Source organism: Mytilus trossulus, chromosome 12 (genome assembly GCF_036588685.1).
Source record: "Mytilus trossulus isolate FHL-02 chromosome 12, PNRI_Mtr1.1.1.hap1, whole genome shotgun sequence".
Taxonomy (NCBI): domain Eukaryota; kingdom Metazoa; phylum Mollusca; class Bivalvia; order Mytilida; family Mytilidae; genus Mytilus; species Mytilus trossulus.
In genome coordinates, this window is record NC_086384.1 from 44176266 (window position 1) to 44198489 (window position 22224).

The 22224-nt window shown below is 35.6% G+C and overlaps 1 protein-coding gene across 2 annotated transcripts in view; it reads left to right on the forward strand.

The window, feature by feature from the left end:
* LOC134692168 (msx2-interacting protein-like) overlaps positions 1–21624 on the forward strand; it is a 59358-nt gene extending 37734 nt beyond the window's left edge. For both annotated transcript variants that reach the window (XM_063552615.1, XM_063552616.1), the window contains exons 10-18: positions 488–618; positions 1754–1882; positions 3852–14440; positions 15068–16413; positions 16993–17101; positions 18046–18824; positions 19409–19612; positions 20105–20263; positions 20784–21624. In XM_063552615.1, the coding sequence (XP_063408685.1) occupies positions 488–618; positions 1754–1882; positions 3852–14440; positions 15068–16413; positions 16993–17101; positions 18046–18824; positions 19409–19612; positions 20105–20263; positions 20784–20915 (13578 nt within the window). In that variant the 3' untranslated portion in view covers positions 20916–21624. The remainder of the gene's footprint in view (positions 1–487; positions 619–1753; positions 1883–3851; positions 14441–15067; positions 16414–16992; positions 17102–18045; positions 18825–19408; positions 19613–20104; positions 20264–20783) is intronic.
* The last annotated feature ends 600 nt before the right edge of the window (positions 21625–22224 follow it).

Sequence of the window (22224 nt, forward strand, 5' to 3'; positions counted from 1 at the left end):
CTACTCATTATTAGATTGATAAATTGTACATATCTTTTATGTGTGAAGATTGTGCACATATGTGTTACTATGGATTCATTTATGTTCGAGGATAGCCATTTTGTGGATTGAGGAAAACTAGCATTGGATATTTTATTTCATGGTTTTGCTGAAGTCTGCATAGAACCATAAAGAAAATGTTGAATATTTAAATTTGTGATTCACCTGTATGTATACACAAAAATCGGTTTCAAACAAAAATGATTCCACAGCAATGGATTTGTACATATATTTACTGTCGGAACAAAAATAACAAAATGATGCACATATTTGTTAACCCTTGTTCAGATAATGAATTAATTTCTACCTAGTCGACTTATAAAGAATACAATTGAATATAGGTTTCTTTAAAAATAACAAAAATCTTGATTAACCGAGGATTGCCTAGTAGAAACAATGTTATGGATAATTAAAATTTATTATTAAAATTTATTCTCTTTTTTTCCAGATTGATTTTGGCAGCAGAGACTGCCAGACGGATTTCTATGACAAAATGGAAAAATCTGGTCAGTTGAAGCCTGGACAGAGGTCAAGTGTAACTTACCAGAGACAAACAAGTGATACCCAGCGGCCGGAGAGGTAGGTCATCTGTTACAACATGGAATAAATATTTAAAAAATATGTGGTGTGATTGCCAATGAGACAACTCTCCACAAGAGACCAAAATGACACAGAAACTATAGGTCACCGTACAGCCTTCAATAATGAGCAAAGTCCATACCGCATAGTCCGCTATAGAAGGCCCCAAAATGACAATGTTAAACAATTTCTCGACAAGTCAAGTTAGGACTTATTTCAATGTAAATGGAAATACTATGGCCCTCTGAAATCTTTCAATGTGTGTCTAAATCCTTGAAGTAAAAATTGTACAATGTTACAGCAGAATTGCTTGTGTGTGTATAAAGTACAATGGAGTTAACTTCTCTCTCTTGTTTGCCAAGTGGAACAACTCTAACTGTTGGACCGTTTTGAATCTATGTTTGAAATATATGATAAAAGAATTTATGGTTTATGAAACAAACTGGCATATTTAAATTTTATTAATGAAGAACACACTCAGATATTTTAGGGTTTATAATTTCTTATTGTCAAAAGATTGATTTATGTATGAATAAAAAAGCTGTAAAAGTTCATAAACCCCAAAATGACAGGTATTTAGGTTATTATGAAAACATATTCAACTATTTTTGAATACAGGTTCAAATATATATCCATGTTTATGAGAGTCCTTTGAAGAATTCTGATTTAGTAGAATGTTATTGTTTGTCAAGTTTTCTCACCTAGCAGGTAAACAACCTTTGGGATCACAAAGCCTTGACATTTATCAAATTTAGTCTGTCATTTTAATAGATTATTTTTTAACTTCAAATTGTTACACAATCATTTTCATGATGTGTTGAATATATTTTTTTTTTTTCCATTAAATTCAAATAAAAATCAGATAAAACCCCTAAAAACAGCAACAAAATTGGCAATACATGTAATGGGGTAAGAGGCCTAACTCTACTGTTAATTTCAATATGGCTTTTAATCTACTTTTGATTCATAACTTTCGTTAATACAAATTTTCATGGCTTTTCCAAAGTTTGCATACAAGCTAATAGACTAATAGAACATAACTTGTTTTTTTTACCACTTGTTACATAATGTTGTTATGAGTTGCCTTGAACAGAAAATAATTGAACTTTTTAATAAATCTAATCTTGTGTTTTAGGGGTAGAGGAAAATTTCCATTTCCAAGAGGAAGAGGTTTTGTCAGAGGTGGGCGTGGTGGTCGATATATTGCTGGCCACACTGCAGGATATGGTGGCAAAGAATACCATGAGGACTACAAATGGCAAAGGTAATACACCATTTCAATTAATTTGTTCAGAATCTTTCAAGGAAAACATCTCTGACGAAACTTAATTGACTAGGATTGTCAGTTTTCCTATCAAAGGTCCATCATGTTCTCTGAGGACTCAGGCGTCCTACACCAATAAAAAACAGACTGCCACGAAATAGCTCAGAAGCAGTGCTTAAAAGTGGTGTTAAAACATATAAAAATCAATTAAATCAAATCGCTCACCAATTATATGATATAACTATAGGAAACAAGGGAGTATATATATGTATATATGTCAACGAAAAAGCAACTGGGCTACATGGGAGTGCTTACGTGATGAAGCATTAAGCCTACCGTTAAATAAATAAAAATTAAAATAAGAAAATAGTATTATTGCCATTGAGACAACTCTCCATCAGTGACCAAATGACATAGAATAAATAGACAACAGCTATAGGTCGCTACAGCCTTCAGCAATGAGATAAAACCATTAAATCGGCTCTCTTTGGAGAATGACTGTAAACCAAAATAATTTTACAGATATTTTTATATACATTAAGTTCTTTCTAGCTTTTTAATTTTTTTTATTCCCTTAATTAGCATGTCAACAGTCAGTCTGAATAAACAGTCACTGAACTAAAGAGCTTCATAGTCCAATTTTCAAATGAACAAGCAGTTGTGTAAAATTACAAAACTTCAATGCAATTTTAGAAGTAAACATTATTTGTTAAGAATAGGCAATTGTTCTTTACGCCTCCAGAGGCACTTCTTTAAAGGTAAACGAAGGGTGATAATTTGAAATTGATTGTGTTTGTTTTTTAAAATCTTTTGTCAGCGCCAAACTGTGTACAAATTCTTGTAGGCGGGTTCACCTGTACAAAGAGCATTACTTCTTTGTCTTTACAATAAAGAAATCATTAATGTTTAGTCTTGAGAGATATTTCACATTTGGATAGATATAATTTTATTATCAAGTTTCATCTATATAAAACCAGCTGCGTGAAGTTAAAATCTTATAATTTAACATTTGATGCATTTAATCTTGTTTGTTTTTCCAAAAAATCTCATTCATATGTCAGGACTAAAAAGAACAATTTTGAAACCCACCCAGGATTATTAACATTATGCTTAAGGACTGAAAAAAACAACAAAAACAATAATAGAAAAATAAAGAATTTGAAAATAAATGATTTCAAGTAGAACTTTTTTTTTAACGCCACAGAGATAATTCAGATTTTAAGGGTTTTTCAAATTAGATAGTTTGAATGACAGTGTTTCAGATGAATATGGCCTTGTTATTTAGACAATAAAAATGAAAACAGTAAGGTTGTCATGGTAATAAAACCTGTTAATTTTTTGATGCCAAGGCCAATATATATTCATGGATTATAAGATTATTTTTTTACGCTGATAAATCCAGGTTGAATTTCAATTAATACAAGAAAATAAACCTTTGTAATGGCACATATTTAATATTTGATTTATCACTTTCTCAATTTCATGCCCACTTAAAAAACCACTACTTGCCAGTATTTACCAGAATTTACCAAAATGGTCTAAGGCCTGACCATTTTTTTTGCCAACCTTGGTAGTTTGTGGGAAATGTTATAATTAGTGAATCAACTACATAAAAAAATAAATGGGGTTTTTGTAAATTATGATATCATTTTTCAACATGTAAATTAACTTTTGTGTACCCATTTTGCTTTTTGATGAACAAAATCATTCCTAATAAGGGAAGATGTAGGTACGATATCACCCTGCATTCTTCAACAAATGACAAGCAACCACACTTTATCCAAATAATGGTGCCTTGTTTGAACAAGTTTTAGTTCAATTCAATAAGATTCCACATCTAAATTGAATTTTTAATGAATAGAAAGATAAAAAGCAACACTCAATTAATAATTTATTTATGCTAAGTAATTTCAGTATAATTTAAATGTAGTGCTTTGCAAACTAATAATATTTTTCTTTGTATTCTTAGGTATAATGAAGAATACAGCCAAAGCAGCGGTGGAGGTGGGACTACATTTGAAGGTGACTTTGAAACCGATTTACACGCATATAGAACTCAGCGAGAGCGTCAGCGTAGTTGTAGTCCTGACCAATATAGTGATGATATGTATAGTGAATCGTACCGTGAATATAAAACAAGGTATGCCGAATATCCTGGAGGCGGAAGTCCAGGGAGTGACGAAACTTACGACTATAAAAATAGAGACGAAATATATTATAAGGAACGATATGTGATAGGATCTCGTGAAGCTAGTCCTGAGGGATCATTTCATGGTCGTGAGTGGAGTAATTCTCCCACACGAAATCGGGTGAAAGACCCTGAAAGAAACACACCACCGACCCCTCTCGGAGGGGAAGATACTCAGGACTTTTCATCGCACGAACAGAGTCCGTCTGAAATGGACACTGAAAACAAACGATCAGGAAAAGATGATTTTGATATAACAGACGCTGACATTCAAGAATTACGAACATCTAATAAATATAGTGCTCATAGGAAAGAATCTTTATCACGGTCGGAGGAAAGATATGCTCGCAAGCGATCATACGATGACTCTTTTACACGAGACTCATTATCTAAAGAGGATCTTAGTGTTCGGAAATTAGACAGACAATTAAGTCATGGAAGTCACGATAAACTATCAGAATCTAAGCGAGACTTGTTTAACAAAATGAAGAAACTTCAGTCAGAAATCGGTAATAAAAGTGAAGGACAATGTAGTTCTAATAGTAGTGATTCTGATCGAGGTTCGTTAACAGGCGGGGATCTATCAAAGTTAAAACATGAACGACAACTTCTGTTGGAGAAAATTAAAATGTGTGAAGATACTAATATTAGTGACACTGATCGTTTGGATAAATCCCCATTAAAAAGGCCAAGGCTGGATCCTTGGTCAGGGAAAAGTGCAAGTGGACAAAGACTTCAGAGTGAACTTGGAAGTGTGATTATGGGACCTAAAAAAGAGAAATCATATGATGTTTCCCAGAGCTATCGTAAACAAATGGAAACTATACGTAAAAATGAAGAAAAATCTGTGAAAGATGACTCTTTTAAATCGAAAAAGAACGATATATTTAGCTATGAGGATGATAAGGAGGATTTAATACCACAGGGATTACTTTCACCGAAAGATGTACCAACAGCATTTGTGAAAAAGCGTAAAAAGACCGAGGTGTCCGATGAAAAAAGCAGGATGTACCGTCAAAAACGTGAAATAGAGGATGAACGTATGAGCAGTGACAATGAGGAAAGTGCTAAAAACGTAACACGAACTGATTCAGTGGGTTCATTAGGGAGTATACGTCGTCTTTCTAGTGGACATTCCTCGCCACGGACACCTATTACAGGTCATCTGTCTCTTGAAAGTATTGATCATAGACTAAGTGAATCGGAACAGTCATTAATGTTTAAGAAACTTGACTCTAGTAAGCGACGGAGTAAAGATGATCATTCTACTAGTCCTGTGATTATTCCTTTAGGAGAGGACATTTTAGTAACGGATATTCCCGATCCCCGTGTGCCAAAAGTAAAATGTGAAGAAGATTTCTGTCTTCCTTTACCAAAATTTGCAGAGTATACTCCTCCTGTTAAACTTAATTCACCACACTCAGAAAATTCAGGAGATGTTTCGAAAGAAGATTCTCCATGTTTTTCACCTCCGAGTAGTGGTAGTAAGAACGAATCACCACAGCTATCACCGAATGATACTAATTCTGAGGAGTCGCATACTCTTAGTAATCAAGAGCCTACTTACATACCAGAAGAAATTTCAAATAATTCAAATGAACCAACTATTGATACATTGGAAAATCAGGATATGGAAACAGTTAAACCTCATACGGAAGTAGATTTGGATGAAGGGTTATCTGATGCTAGTGATCATAATGACGATTTTTGTCTTGAAGAGCGCATTCGTAAACTGGATGAAAAACTCAATCAGCTTCCTACAACACAACCATCTAAACTAGGAACTGAAAATGTGTCATCTACGTCAATTGGAATAAATATGTCATCGTCAAATCCACCAACAAACATTTACTCTAAATTTAAGATCAAGAAACGTCAAGATTCTAATGGAGTAGGTCAGGAAGAAAATAGTGAAAAGGGAGATAAACCATCATCAGAAATTGTAAAAACAATGCTTAATCGTAGTAGTATATTTGATCTCGACTCTAAGAGACTAGAACAAATTAATGAGAAATATTCTCCGAATATGAAATCGGTTGTGTCGAATGCTGACGATTCTCCTAAAGGTGTGACATTACGGACTAAAGCAGAGACAAAGGAAATGCCTTTGTCTACACTGCCGGGATCGTTAGCTGGACGTTTAGGGAACGGTGGGTCGTCATTCCCAACGTTGTCAGTCAATACTCAACCAGTTGTTCCGTTAAGTGTTAAAATTGATGATAAACCAGTGAATTCATTATCGCCAGGATCTTTAAAAGGACCTTTTTCACATGATCAAAATTCTCAGGAAAATAAAACTGCTGATATGTGTTCATATAATAGTGACAATAGAATATATAATATATCTGATCGTATGGATGTACAAAATCCTGTAACAATTAACTATTCTCCGAGATTTAATTCTATAGACAATGGAATAAATAAAACATCTTTAGCAACGTTGTCAACGAGAACAATCGTAGAATCAGCAATTGAAACGGCTGAGAAATCGGACAATCTTTCTCCAGTTGATTCTATTGTTAAATCGGATCCTCGTTTAAATTCTAAGAATGCGTTATATAATAAGACTAATAAAATTGCTGATGATAATTTGGATTTTAATAAGAAACTTGATACGAGAAAATCGCCATCTAAATCTCTAGATATGAACTCATCTAAAATAGAAATGAAAAGTGAATCTGGACTTAAAAACGATATAGCATCTGATCATATTTTGGGAAGTAAAATATCTAAAAGTGATAATGTTGAGGATTCATCAGCAGATATTTCATCATCTGTTTCAATTGAACGTAAACGTAAATCAGAAACACCTTCAAAAAAGGATAAAATTAAAAATGCTGAGAGTAAGACAAATTCACCATCTGATACAGATAAGGAAAGTTCTAAGTCTGAAGTCAAAAGTGGATCAGAAAGCCCAGAATCTAAGAGGGCGAAAATATCGTCACCGGAGAAAGACAAATCTGAAACAAATTCACCGACTCACAGTGAAAGTGCTAAATCGGATAAACTTAAAAAAGACAGTGATAAGAAAAACAAAGAAAGTAAAAAGAAAGACAAATCTGAGTGTGATTCTATGAACAAAGATAAAGATTTTAATGATAAAAAAGATAAGGACCATGATGGTGATAAAACTAAAAGTTCCGCTAAGAATGTTGAAAATGAAACTAAGATTGACGATAAATCAGTAAAGTTGCCTTCTGATCTTGTTAAAAAGGAACCTCTTAATAAGACTGATGGAAAAGATGCTGATAAATCTCAAAGTAAAAAAGACACTGATAAAAAAACTGAGCATAATACGACAAAAAAGGAAAAGAAAAGTGATGGATCTTCATCTAAGAAGTCTGCAGAGAGTAAAACAGATTCAGCTCATAAGAAAGAGAGTAAATCTAGTGATTCTAAGACCAAGGATAAAACGAAATCTAGTCATAAAACTAAAGATTCCTCAAAACAAAAGGAAGGAAAGTCATCTGGAAAAGCATCTAAAAGTGGGTCAACTGAGAAAGTTGAGCAGACAAAAGATCAAGTAAAAGAAACTGTATCAACCACAGAAAATACCGATAAAAAGGAATTGAAAGAAAGTGAGATTAAAAGTTCAGAAAAATCTCAAGATGCTTCTAAAGATAAGACTGAAAAATCAAGTGAAAATTTAAAGGAGAAAGAGAAATCAACAGATGCATCAAAGGATAAAACTGTACCAACCACTAGTGAAAAACCAAAAGACAAATCTAATGGTGACAATAAACATAAAGCTAAGCTCGATAAGTCTAAGGATAAAAGTGGCGAATCAGCAAAACATAAAGCTAAAAGTGACAATTCTGAACAGCACAAAAATAAATCTAGTCATGATAATTCAAAAAAGGAAAAGTCAGCAGAAAAAACTAAACATACAAAGCCCAAGGACAAAACCTCATCAGAAAATGTTAAATCCAAAGACAAATCTGCCGACGCCAAGCAAACATCTGTAGAAAAGCCATCAGAACCTGATAGTAATGTTAAAAATGAATTGAAAGGGGCTGATAGTGAATTGGTGAAAAGTGCTGAGAAATTAAAGTCATCTGATGATGTTAAGACAAAAGAAAAATCTGAGAATGGAAAACAGAAAGAAAAATCTGGTAATGGTAGCACTTTTAAAAAAGAGAAAAGTGAAAACGAGAAACCAAAATCAACAGATTCCTCAACTAAGACCAAAGAAAAGACGAAACATGCTGACGGGAGTCATGGGAAAAAGTCAAAGGAGGATAAATTGAAATCTACAACAGCAACATCCTCTTTAGACAAACCAACAAAGGACAAAAGTCATAAGGATAACAACAAGAAAGATGAAGACAGATCGAAGTCAGATGCCAAGAAAGAGGGAAATAGTGACAACAAAAGTTCTAACACTAGTAAAATGTCAATTGACAGTTCTAATGCTAGCAAAACCTCAACTGAAACTAGTAAAACTTCAACTGACAATTCTAATGCTAGTAAAAGTCCTACTGACAGTTCTAATGTTAGTAAAAGTTCAACTGACAATTCTAATGCTAGTAAAAATTCAGCTGACAATTCTAATGCTAGTAAAACCACTAATGAGGGATCCAACTCGTCAGACAAGAAAGAGAATAATGGAAATAACCATGACAACAAGTCAGAAAATAAATCGGAAAAATCATCTGAGAACAAGAATGATGGTAAAAGTGAGAATAGTTCAGGAAATACCGACTCACTGGCGAAAAGTTCTGATAAATCTGAGTCAAAAAAGGAAAGAAAGAAAAGTGGAGAAAAATCATCGAGTAAAAGCAGTGGTAAAAAGTCTAGCTCAGAAAAGAAATCTGATGGTAAATCTAGTGACAAGAAAAGTTCAAAGAAGGACAAGGAAAATAAAAGGGAAGAAAAGAAAGAAGAGAAGAAATCGCCAAAGGAAGATAAGCATAAAAGTACACCCAAAAAGGAAGTTGAATTTGATTGGTCTGCTTGGGTGGAGGAACCATATGTTTCAATGTATGATCGAGTAAAACGAAAATCTAGTGAAAAAACCAAAGAACGAGAAATGCAGGTTACTAGGAAAAGAGATTTTAATAATCTAACAAAACGTCGCAATAATAAGAAACATAATAAGTTTGGTGATTCTGACGATTCTGATTTCTCACATGATAGTGCTGAAGAAACAGATGCTTTTGAGGAAGAAAAAGTAGCTAAACCAAGCAAAGAAGTTGTAAATGACAAAAGTGACAATGGACCAAAGCGTAAACGATGTATTATTGACACCTCAACATCATCCGATGACGATGATAGCCAGTTCTATAAATCATTCCAGAAAAACTCTTTGAATAACAAAGAGAAAAGTAAAGGTTTGACAGGGAAAAGTAACAAGCATTCCGTCAATGATATCTACTCGTCAGATTCTTCAGAAACGGATATTGACTTTCCACCGATATCTCCGGCAAAGAAGAAAATCAAAAAGACCAAAACAAAAAGTAAAAAACCTCAGATACATCATGATACTGATAGCGATTTGGAAAATAACAAAGAAAAACAGAAAAAGAAGAAATTGACATCTAGCAAGCCTAAACCAAAATCTACACCTAAGAAGAAGTCTGACATCAAAACACCAGCTGCAACTACACAAACAGATACACACGAGTCAGACATGCTTGATATAGATAGTGGGGACATGGACATATTTGATAGAATCAAATTGAAAAATCACAAAAAGAAAGAGTTAGTCAAAGATGCTGTTACACCTAATGCTAGAAGGTTTGATACGACAACTGATGATTCTGATAACCATTTGTTCTCACCGAATAAAATCAGTATGGCAAAGACGGAACCCAAACCTACTGCAAAGAAACTCACAATAATGTCTGATCTCACATCCGATTCTGACTCTAGTTTCCCTGATTTATCACCTAAAAAGAACTGTGTCACAAAGAAGAATCATACTATGGAAAGTAAGAAACCTGCTGTCACTGTTGGCGCTGGTGTCATTGCTCAAACTATTCGTATGGAAGATCTTGGTGAGAAGAAAGATGAGATGAAGAAGAAAGATGATGATATAAAGAAGAAAGATGATGATATAAAGAAGAAAGAAAAGACAAAAAAGAAATCTAAAAAGAATGACATGATGAAACCTGACGAGAAGAATGCTGTAGAAGATGGCAAAAGTCTGTTTGAGAAAATGGATAACATCATTCCTACTCAGTGTGAATTGAAGGATAAAAATAGTAAACACAAGAAGGAAATAAAATCACCCAAGGACCTGCCTTATCTTGATGAGGAAGAAATAAGCCAGGCTGAGAAGCTTGTTAATAACATGAACAAACTGGAAAAACCAATGAAGCATGACTCAGCAAAATTGAATAAGACATCTAAGCAAGATCATGAGAAAACTATCACCAAGAGTAAAACATCAAAACTGGACAAGATGGACCATAAATTGTCCAGTGAAACAGAAACAGACCAGGAAAGTAAATCTCATTCAACAGATCATTTGACCAAATCTGAAAGTGAAAGTAGAAAAGATGCAGACGATAAGAAATATGATCAATCAGTCAAAACTAAACCCAATAAAACGAAGAAGAAGAAACATGACAGTATATCTGTGGATTCAATTCCCAAGGTCACGCCTGAAGTGTCAGAGAAAAAGGATGTGGATACAACAAAGAAAGTCAATAACAAACATGACAAAATAGAATCCATTGATGGCATGTCTAAGAAGAAAATTAACAAAATTGAAATTGAAGACATGATTACCAAGAAACCTCCTTGTAAACTGGATATGGATGATGGGCTTCTTAAACAACATAACAAGCATAACAACAAAGTTGAGAAAGACATTGGCTACAAGATAGGCTTTGGGTTCTTTGAAGACTTCCCGATACTAGAAGAGTCAAAGTTAGACGACATACCAAAGAAAAAGGAGCCTAAAGAGAAGGAGAAGAAGTCAAAGAAGAACAAAGATGATGAGCCAAAAACACCAAAGAAAGAGACAGTAAAGGGTGAAGGAAAAACTCCTAAAAAGAAAGATAGAAAGAAGAAAGATGGTACCACAGAAATGATTTCAAAAGAAAATGGTCCCAAGCTGGAGGAACTTGTTGGCAAATTGGCAGCTGGGGCTATGCACAATTCTGATGTATTCGACTTCCAAGATGAAGATGACAACAAACCGCTATTTGCTGACTTCTTCAAGATGAAAGAAGAAATGACAAAGAAGGCTGCAGCTACAAAGAAGGATAAGCCAGATGGAAAGAAAGAAAATAGGCTTTCTTCTGAAGAAAAATCTGAGGAGTCTGAGTCTCATGAAGATGGAGAAGAGGGTAAAAAATCTGGACCCAAAGATAAGAAGGATAAAGTTAAATCAGATGAAGCTAAGAACATCATGGAAAAGCTGGAGGAATCTTTAAAAGATAGTCTGTTTGGTCCAAACCCAGGGAGCAAGATTGATGAAACAAGCATTACTAGCATGTTCAGTTCAAAGCATGTCAAAGAGGCATGTAAGGAAGAGGCCAAGAATATCATGGGATTTGCAAGTCCAAAGGGAATGGTGAAATCGGACGATGAGAGTTGTAAAAGCTTGACCAGTCCAACAAAATCTGAAATTATAAGTCCAAAGGATAAATATAGGAGAGACATGGTAGTTGGTCATGTAGATTTTGATACCTTTACCGATCTCCATAAGAAGGACGCAGAGGTTAAGTCAAAGGAAATTTCATCAGCTGAGGAAAAATGGAGGGAATTGATAGCCGGAAAGGAAGATGCATACAGCAAGAAAATCGATATTTTCACAGACAATTTAACACCCAAGTCTGATGTTCATACGGACAAAAGTAAAGAAGAGAAAAAAGGCAAAGTGGAGGAAAAGATTCCAGAAGTACCGGAGAAATCAAGAGAAGAAATCGTTGAAGAAGCTGTCTCAAGTTTGCAGAAGATAACAGAGACACCATCTGTTGTCACCCCTGAAGATGATAACTACCAAGATGGTGGACTTGTTATTGATGAGACAACTGCTGCAGTAGAGACGGTAACAGAAGAACCAGTTATGGCTGAGCAAGCACAGAATGAGACTGACCTAGCAATTCTGTCCATTTTGCAGTTTGATGATAAGTCTGGCAGTTTTCCAGAAACACTACCTCAACAGAATTCTCATGTTTCTGAACCACAGCCAGAAGTGCCACCAGAAAATATTGTGGTAGAGTCAGAACAAGTTACATTGGATACAAATCCTCTTGATAGTAGTATTGGATCTGAGAACGACTTGGTGATTGACACCTCTACACCTGATCAAGTTGAGCTTCAGAATGACATCAACTTGCCAATAACAGCTTCAAAACAGGAGAAGCCAATAGCAGCACCTGTTCAGGAGAAGCTGGTCACAGCACCAATTAAGGAGAAGCAGACAACTGCACCAATTAAGGAGAAGCCATTAAAGGCGCCAATAAAAGAGAAGCCAGTAACAGCACCAATTCAAGAGAAGCCAATAGCAGCACCAATTCAGGAGAAGGTATCAGCAGCACCAATTCAAGAGAAGCCAGTATCTGTACCAGGACCAACATCTGTACCAGTCGAACCTAGAAAGGAAACAATTTTGCCTGCAATGCCACCAGTGCAGGAGAAGCCATTAGAACATAAAGAAAAACCAAAATCCAGAAGAAATCAAAAATCCAAAGAGCAGATTGAATTGCTTAATGCACAAAAGGAACAACCAGCCAGATCAGTTGGACAGGTAGTAAAAGACAACAACCAGATGTTCAATATACAACCAGAACAATCAATACCACAAGTGCATCAAGATCTACATGCTCAATTTTTTGGACAGATCGCAGATTCAAAACAAATCATTTCCAAACAAATTCCAGAAGTTCAAAAACCAGAACCCAGCAGAAGAACTCGGAGGCAGAAGGCAAATGCCAAGGCTAACCACCAAATTGAAGTGCCAGGAACCTTCTATCCCCCAGTTTATAATGCTGTTGATCATAGTCTCCATCTGACTAACAATCTACAAGGTGGTGACGCAAGTGAAAAGGAGAATGAGGAGAAGTTACCTCAGCCCTACAATTTTGATGTTGAGAAACATGAAGATGCAGACAATCTACGTGTATCTGGTGACGAAGGTGGCAGCAATGCCGATAAACGTACTCGCAGAGGGAGAAAACAACAGAACTACAAGGAAATGAATTCCGGTGTTCATGGTCGAACGACTTCTCCCAGATCAAGGTCGTCTCCAAGATCTCCAAGGACAGGCATGTCACCAAGGCAAGCTTTGTCACCACTTAGTTCACCTAAAGCAGAATTGGCAGCACCTTTTGTAAAGATAGAAAGACTTCCATTTGGCTGCAATAAAAATGTGAGACCAGAGGGTGAAATGTTTAATGATACCCTTGATGGGAAACAACAAATAATTGAAGCTGTTGAAAATCTACCAGAAAATCAAGGTCTAACTGGAACAAAGAAACTGGTTGAAGAGATTGCCAAACCTGCTAACAAAGAGGCCACCAATGTTTTTGATTTTGACGATAATGAGCCAGAACTGAAAATTGTAACAACACCACTCAAGGCCACAAGGCCTAAGAAAGGTCGAAGAAATACCCAAGAGGCAATTTTACCACCACAACCGACAACTCCTGAAGTTAAAATTTCACCCAATGGGCCTAATCATATTGTTTCACCTCTTGAAGGTAGATGGCAGTGCAAGAAGGATAGTGAATCCGACAAGAATGGTAACCATCCTTTGAAATTGCGAATTGCTTTGACGCACACCACTGGGATGTCAACCAATACCACTAACAGCGTCAGTAGTATGATCAATTCAGCAACCATCATAGACAGTACCATTCCAAGCATCAAGGAAAAGAAAGATCTGGATAGTCTGACCAAAGTCTCTTGTGCTACAACATCATCCATCATGTCAACAATTGCTTCAGTAGCATCGAACGCTGCACCAACAATGGCCAACGTATGTATGGATAAGATGAGCAATGTAGATAGAATTATCGATGATGTGTCCAAAGGCATCTTTGACTGGGACAGAGGAAACGGTCAGATTGAACCAACTAAAGAGCAGATCATGATGAGCATGGCAAACATGATGCCTAAGGTCACAGACAGTTTCCCTATTGCCCTGCAGCCAACAAAGAAGAGGCATACTCAGAACCGTCACATAGGAGAACTAGATATGATGCCACCACCACCTATGACATCACTGCCAGGTCATGACCTTGGACTTGCTGCTAAGTCTTCACCTAGTCTTGTACAACCACCAATGGCATCATCACCTTTTGGGTTAAATGTCATGTCGATGTCACAAGGTCATCCACCAGTTCAGACTCCTCCATTGACCTCTGCTGGTATTCCAGTCAGTATTGCCTGTACCTCAAGCAGTCATCCAAGTCAAGGTAAGTTCAAAACAATAGTGATCTATATTTACCATAATTATGAATAGATTTAAGAAAAGATGTGGTACAAATGCAAATGAGACAACTCTCCATCCAAGTCACAATTTTGAAAAGTAAACCATTATAGTTCAAAGTACATGAATATGTTTTAAGTTATTTTGTGTAAAAATTCTGTTGTTAAAAAGTAATGCAGTGGACAATAATCTTGAAAGTGGTTAATTTTAAATTTGTAAATTTTGCAATTTATGTAATGACACATTTTCATGCAACTTTATAGGAAACGAAATGTTTTAAAATATCAATATCTACAGTTTTGCACACAGTTTCAAATCTGAATAAAAGAGATGTGTGGTTTTATATCAATGAGAACAAGCAACAACAAGGAAAACATACAATCATTTATAACAATATACAGTTGTCTACACAATATGTCAATTCAAAACCATCCTGTAGTCTATAAAATATGTGAATAGATTCAAAAGAAACAAAGTTTATAAATCTTCAGATGATTAGCTCATGATTATTAACACAACACTCATCTAGCTGAATATTATCAAATAATAATGTGTCCCTCTTGCATCAATATTTTATGTTGATTTATAAATTCAAAATATCTTCTTTTTTCAGTACAAATTGGTGAGCCAGCTATCACATCCTTTAGTCAGGCTAGACCTACATCTCAGATTACAACTACAAAGAATAAACCTTTGGATATGGCACTCAACCCACTTAACCCACTAAACATGATGGGTAGATCAGATGTTATGACCTCTGCTGCCCATTCCCTGTCAACTGCAGCTGTGGTCACTCAAACGACCACCACCACAATAGCTCAGCATAGCCCTGGACCATCTGTTGTTATGTCATCACAGAAACCAATGGTCACCACCAGTGGCAATACCACCGTCTTGGCAGGTAGAACGGTTACAGTCAAGCCTCCAAACACCGAGGCTTATCTCCAGCAGATGGGTCTTCATCCATCGGCTATTCCATCGCAAGCACCGGTTTCTGCTCACCAAGTTCCAATGCCTAGGATGCCAGACAATAAGCAGGGTTTTCCACATGGGTTTCTACCAAATCCAGCTTTCTCAAGACCAGAAGAACATAGTAGACCAATTCCAGCAAGTATTTCTGAAAAACAACCTCAGGTTACATCTTCTGCACCAACATGTGTGGTACATCCTATTACCACATCATCTGGAAAAACATTGGATCCAAAACTATTGCAGCATCAACAGATGATGCAGGCAGTAGCAGCAAGCAGGGCACCAGTGGTGTCAACGACCAGCAGTGGACACTCAATTCCACCAGCTCACATGCATCTAAGCCAGGCGCTTATGGAGAAAGAACAACATATGCGTAACATGGCCGCCCTGCATAATCAACCAATGATGCATCTGATGGGTCAGCCTCATGTCATGGCAAATCACATACAGCACAAACCAGAAAAGGCACCCAAAGGGAAACAGTCACATAAAGCAGAACTGCCACAACCCAACGAGCCCTTACAGAGACCACCAAGTGCTCACAGCCAAAAGCCACAGTCAAATGAGCCACAGAGGCCACTTAGTGCTCATGAAAATCAACAAATGTTGCACGACCAAATAAGGACTTTGATGGGAAAAGGTATGATTCCTCCCGGTGCAATTCCACCACACATTCTACAAATGTATCATCAACAACAACAACAGCAACAACAACAAATAGCTGCAACACAACAACAACAACAACAACAGATGGCCACAGCCAAGATGGAGGAAAAGAAAGGACACAAGAACCATACACCCAAAGAAATGGTGTCTCCTGGCATTGCTCATCAGCCATCCAGTATGTTCGCAACCAGTATAGCATCCCAGTCGTCTAATCCTCAGATCAAGTCTCCTGCTTTGGCTCAGACGGCACCCAGTCCACATCCTGTTTTTTCACAGCCATCAACATCTCAGGCTAGACCAATTAGTCCAGGAATGAAAAAGGTAAGAATTGTATTTTAAAAAACTGTTAAAATTGAGAATGGAAATTGGGAATATGTCAAAGAGACAACAACCCCATCAAAGAGCAGATAACATCAGAAGGCCACTAATGGTCTTCAAGGCAGCCAGGTTTATTATTAGAAGATTAAAATCCAAATTAATTTGTAGCATTTCATTATTAGTTTTTGCAAAAAAATCATTAGAACTTTTAAACTGTAATATTGTCAATGTTTCTTTGAAGTAACAGGTTGTATATCACAGTCTAAATCTGTGTTGCAAAGTTTATCCATATACACAAACAACCAAAAAAAAACGTACTTAAAAGTCCAGAAATAAAATTAATTCTGAGTGTTAGAATGTTGGTAGATCTTGGTGAAAAGTGTATTTTCAGAAACATTTGGACCCCCCCCCCCCCCCCAAAAAAAAAAAAAAACTCTTCTAAGAATATTTGAATATTTTTTTTTAACTTTCTTTGTTTGAATACTGAGAACAAATAAAAAAAAATGAAAATTTCTTTTCTTTTTAATAAGAAAAGACTTTATAAAAGTTGTATTAAAAAAATCTGACACATTTTTTTTGCAGCAGTTGAATGAGAAGTTTAATCAGAATCAATGGACCAGTGAAAGTATAGCTGAGGCCCAAAGGTCTGGACCATCATCTGGTGAACCATCACCATCTCCCAAACTCTGGGGTAGGTTTTCACATGTTTATGCTATAGTGGCAAGAATTTTATAGCTGCAGTATGGGCTTTGCTCATTGTTGAAAGCCATACAGTGACATAAAGTTGTTAACTTCTGTCATTTGGTCTCTTGTGAAGAGTTGTCTCATTGGCAATCACACCATATCTTTTTTGTATTGTCAGGCAACTAGAAGTTAAATCTCAAGTCATATTTATTGGTATTTTATTTGAGATTAATAAACTGAATCAAATTTATAAAAATATAAGTGTTTCATAAATCAGATTCTAATTTATTAGCATTTTATTTGTATGGAATTAACTGGATTCATATTTATTTACATTTTATTTGTGATTAATAATTCAATTGATTTTTCTGATAATAAATTTGATTTAAATGAGCCTTATCTCTCTCCCAAAGTTAGAAATAGCCTTTTGTATGATGCATTTATTTGTGCTCAAGTCCAATTTGCTGTTAATTAAAACTGTATTATTGATGAGCCGAGTGAATTTATTCCATTACCACGCTTTCAAGGTTGCAAAGGATATAGATTTTTTCCTTTGGGATTTAATTTGTATGCTAAGCAAAGGAATAATAACATTTGATCTTGTTAGCTTGAAATATCAATAGGACTCCTAATAATGACTAAAGTTGTGTGAAGTAGAAATATGTATATTAAACCCAAGTCCATACGAAAATTGGTCTGTTTGTTTGTCAAAATGCAATTAAGTATGAAGACTATATGGTGCATTTACCTCAATGAGATAGCAACCCAACAATCAAATGATAAACATATTTCAAATATACAGTTTTTCCTATATATTTGGTGACCTTTTCACTGAAGATAATACATCAATGTAAAGTAACATATAAGTAAGCAGTTGTTCAAATCATTTTTTTTTTCTCCAAATCTTTACAAAAGTTAGTTGAATTATTACAGTTAATTCTTATTTTTCAGGATATGGTGGCAGTCAGCAACCCAAACCAGCTCACCAACAGAATTTAGACTCCAGCAGTAAGACTCATCAAGAGGCTATCCGTCTCATTGAACAACACAAACAACAAGAAATGATGAGAATGCAGCAACAACAGGATCATGCAAAACTGCAAGAGATTCAGAGGCAAGAAATAGAAAGACGGGAAGAGATTCTACGCCAAGCAGCCTTGAAGTCACGAGACGGCGTTCCATCAACATCAGCCAGTACGTCTCAACAGTCGGACCGAGACCGTCAAACAGCTTCGGTGCCTGGCAAGCCAAGGTCTAGTCACTTACCTAATCATTCAGAAAGTGGACCAAGTGTCATGGACCCCAGAAATCTACACCATCTTCAAGGACCCAGAGGTCATGGTGCATTCGCCGCACCCACTGGCGAACTGATTCAGGGAATACCAGCACACCTGTACAGGGACCCAGAATTTCAACAGAGATTACACACTGCTGCAGCTCTTCGTATGCCACATCTACTGGATCCACATATGTATCCACAAGGATACCCACTTGGACTGCCTCATCCCTATCATGGACAGGTGGGTGGATTGCCGATAGACCATCCACACTTGGCAGACCAAAGGCCTCCATCACAGGGAGGTAGTAGCCATAGTATGAGGTCACCACCACCCAGGCAGGCCCATCAAGCTGTTGCCAAGAGTCCAGCAATTCCAGCCCAGCCACCAAACAGACAACAAATGCCTGATCCTCCACCTGGTGGAGAGGGGAGCTTACTCAGTTTGCTTCAGGTTGGTATTTTATGACCAGCTGTCTTTGATTTTATTCCAGAATTGAATGACATCAAAAGGTTTTTTTTTGTAGGATGTATCCCATACAGAAATTCAATACACATTCCATAGAATGTCTATTGGAACCTTTATAACATGCAAAATCAGTGGCTTCAGTAATTCTGGAACTCCTGTAGGATTGTGTTAATTTTATACTTCAGATATTTAGATACAGCATATATAGTTGAAATATAATTTGCACTACATGAAGAGCAAACAATTATATGAATTAAAAATAGACACTCATATACATCATAAATCAGTACATATAATTAGTATTTGACCCCTTATACACTTATTCAGATAGATGTAGCATGTTGTTATCAATTCAGTTTAAAAGTTGGATGACCATAAAGTAAAAGAGATTGTTAGCATGGTTAGTTATAACAAAAACAGCCATCAAAATAGCAAGTGATCAAAAGAAGTCGGATTTTATAATGTCTCCTGGTCTATATCAATTTGTTATGCATTGAACTTGTCCATATTTTGGAAATTGTCTTGTAAAAGATCATGAATAAAATATGTAATCTGAATTTCTATTGCAGCGGTATCCAGTAATGTGGCAGGGAACATTGGCGCTGAAGAATGACAGCTGTGCTGTACAGATGCATGTGATTTCTGGATTCAATTCCCTGGTCCAGACGGCTCTCCCACAACAGGTTGTAGAAGGGACATGTCAGCCATTGAGAATTGCCCAGAGAATGAGACTAGAAGCAGCACAGCTGGAAGGGGTTATTAAAAGAATGCAGGTACGATTCTGAAAAGAAGTAGAAAATTATATTTTAAGTTTAGTGGACTTGTTTGTTTTCTTGGATACATGATCTTCTTGTTATGAACCATTCTCATCAAAACTAATAGAAAATTTGAACTTTGTTGAGTAATGGATTTTGGCTGTACATTTGTACCTATGGAATCTAGGGAAGTACCCCACCAAAAGTAACGAAAAGTATGTTAAGTTTCATTAGTTTCAAACTTGAATTTAAGTAAAAAGATAAATGATAGACATACAATTTTGAGGAATCAAGCAATTTTGGCAATACCCTGTTGTATTGAAATAAATTCTAACTGATTGAGCATATCTTAAAAAGCTATATAAGGGAGTGATTTAAAAACTGACTTTCATGTCACTATTTACAATTGTCCAGTAATATTTTGTTAAACACTACTTTTTATGATCAGAAATGTGAAGTTATTTCTGCCTAGTCAAGTGAAATCAATGCAGTTATTAATTTCCTTTACAGTATGACAAAGATTATTGTATGTTGTTGGCTTTACCTTGTGGAAGTGACCATGATGATATCATCTACCAGACGAGAGCCATGTCAACAGGCTTTATACAGTACTTACAACAGAAACAAGCTGCAGGAATTGTCAATGTGGCTGACCCAGGCTCACAACAGGTATGATATAAAGACCAGCAAATTAGAACCCCCCCCCCCAAAAAAAAAATTAAAAAAATCTTGTTTTAAGGAGGTAACCTAAACTAAGGGAAATAACTATTAAAATCATCAGTACAATTTTGTCTGCAATATCCCAAGCTTCTAGGATCAAAGCTTTGATGAAACTTGACTTTTACAAACACATACAATTTAAAGAGTTGTCTCCCTGAACCAAGGTCTACCCTCTTTAGACTGTATGAGATCTTTTATAGGTTTATAAATTGGACAACCAGTGCAAAATATAAGGTATCTGGCCAGCAATCAAAATGATGGTTATATTGTTATACATTTTTTGAAGGAAAAATATTAAAGGATAAAAAATAGCCAGAATATACCGGGGACCATCAAAATCTAAAGTGAGAGAGAGCTAACAATTAACTGGCTTTAAACAACAATGAAAATGCATACACCAGTCTCAGTTAATTTCATTACGTCTTTCAATAAATTATTTTATAAACAAATCAATTGTTTTCTTTTTCAGCCTGCCTATGTGGTGCACATATTTCCCCCATGTGAGTTTTCACACGAGACTTTGGGAAGATTGGGATTTGAGCTTTTACATCAAGTTCGCAACCTGAGCCATCTTTTAGTCATCATTACAACAGTGGCTTAGATTTTGTAAGATGGAATATGTGTCTTCACTATCATGGATTTGACTCACTCCCGGACATGACATTATTAAACACCGGATTGGACAGAGGATGTATTTCTCAAAATGACACTGGATTTAACTTAAAAGTGCTACACACGTTTAATGTTAATAATGGAGAATGGATTATTATTAAATTGGATTTTTGTATAAAATCAGTTTATATAGATATTTATGATTGGAATTTATGTGGATGATTTTGTAGAAGGAATATATTAACACGGATATATTATTATGCTAATATGATAATAACAAACTTATGAAATATTCTTTAAAAAAGATACACAACTTACATACTAAATATGTATATGTAATAGAACGGTTTAGATAACGAGAATTTGACCAGTTCTCAATATGGATTATGTATTTACTTATATTGGGATATACTTGTACATTTATTCTCTCTAACATGGATAATACAAAGTGCTAGTACTTGAAGCAGTAGTGAAATGTACATTGCTATTGTCGACTGCTTGTGGATTTATTTAATAATGTTTTTAATGTATGAAAAAGACTTATCGCTGGGATTAATATTTTCAGAGAGAGAGATAATCTAATTCAATATTGTGTTCCATTACTTTCGGGTGGAATTAAAATTTCATAGAGAATTTCAATTTAATGTGGTATATATATTGTGATTAATGGAATTTTACTTCATACACTGGATTTTTTTTTTAAAATAACCAAGAATGTTGCCATTTTGAGTTTTTGAGTTGGCATTTTTTTTCTCAGCTTTGTGGTATCTCGTTCCACATTCATGAGGGACATAGATATTTATTTTTATTTGTTTTTCTCAGGATTATAGATGTTTTTTTTTATATATTCTGCCTGGAAAGCTGTTCGTTTTTTTGAGACTGAATGATGTGGAATTATTATGACTTTTAAGCATATTGTGAATGCTTTTCAAAATAGAAATCCATGGATAAGACTTGAGCCGTATGGCTGGCATAATCACCTTGGTGATAGACAATGTGACATGTGACAGGACGTCGTTAATGGCGTCAGTATTGATCTCAGTACATTTAGAATTGGTGAATTCGTCATAGGGCAATTTTTTTTTCATCGTTAGTTCATGTTCTCATACCATTTATAATTAGTTTGAGCAATGTTTGGAAGGCAGCTTACGATTCGTTAAAACTTTCGTTGGAAATTTAGGGAAGTGATTGTCTAAGAAGTGCTGGGTCACTCGTAATATTTTAACAGTATTTTTGAGTCGTTTAGAACAAAATGTAATTATTCGCTTGTATGTTTTTCCTATTCTTTGTTTTTCTTT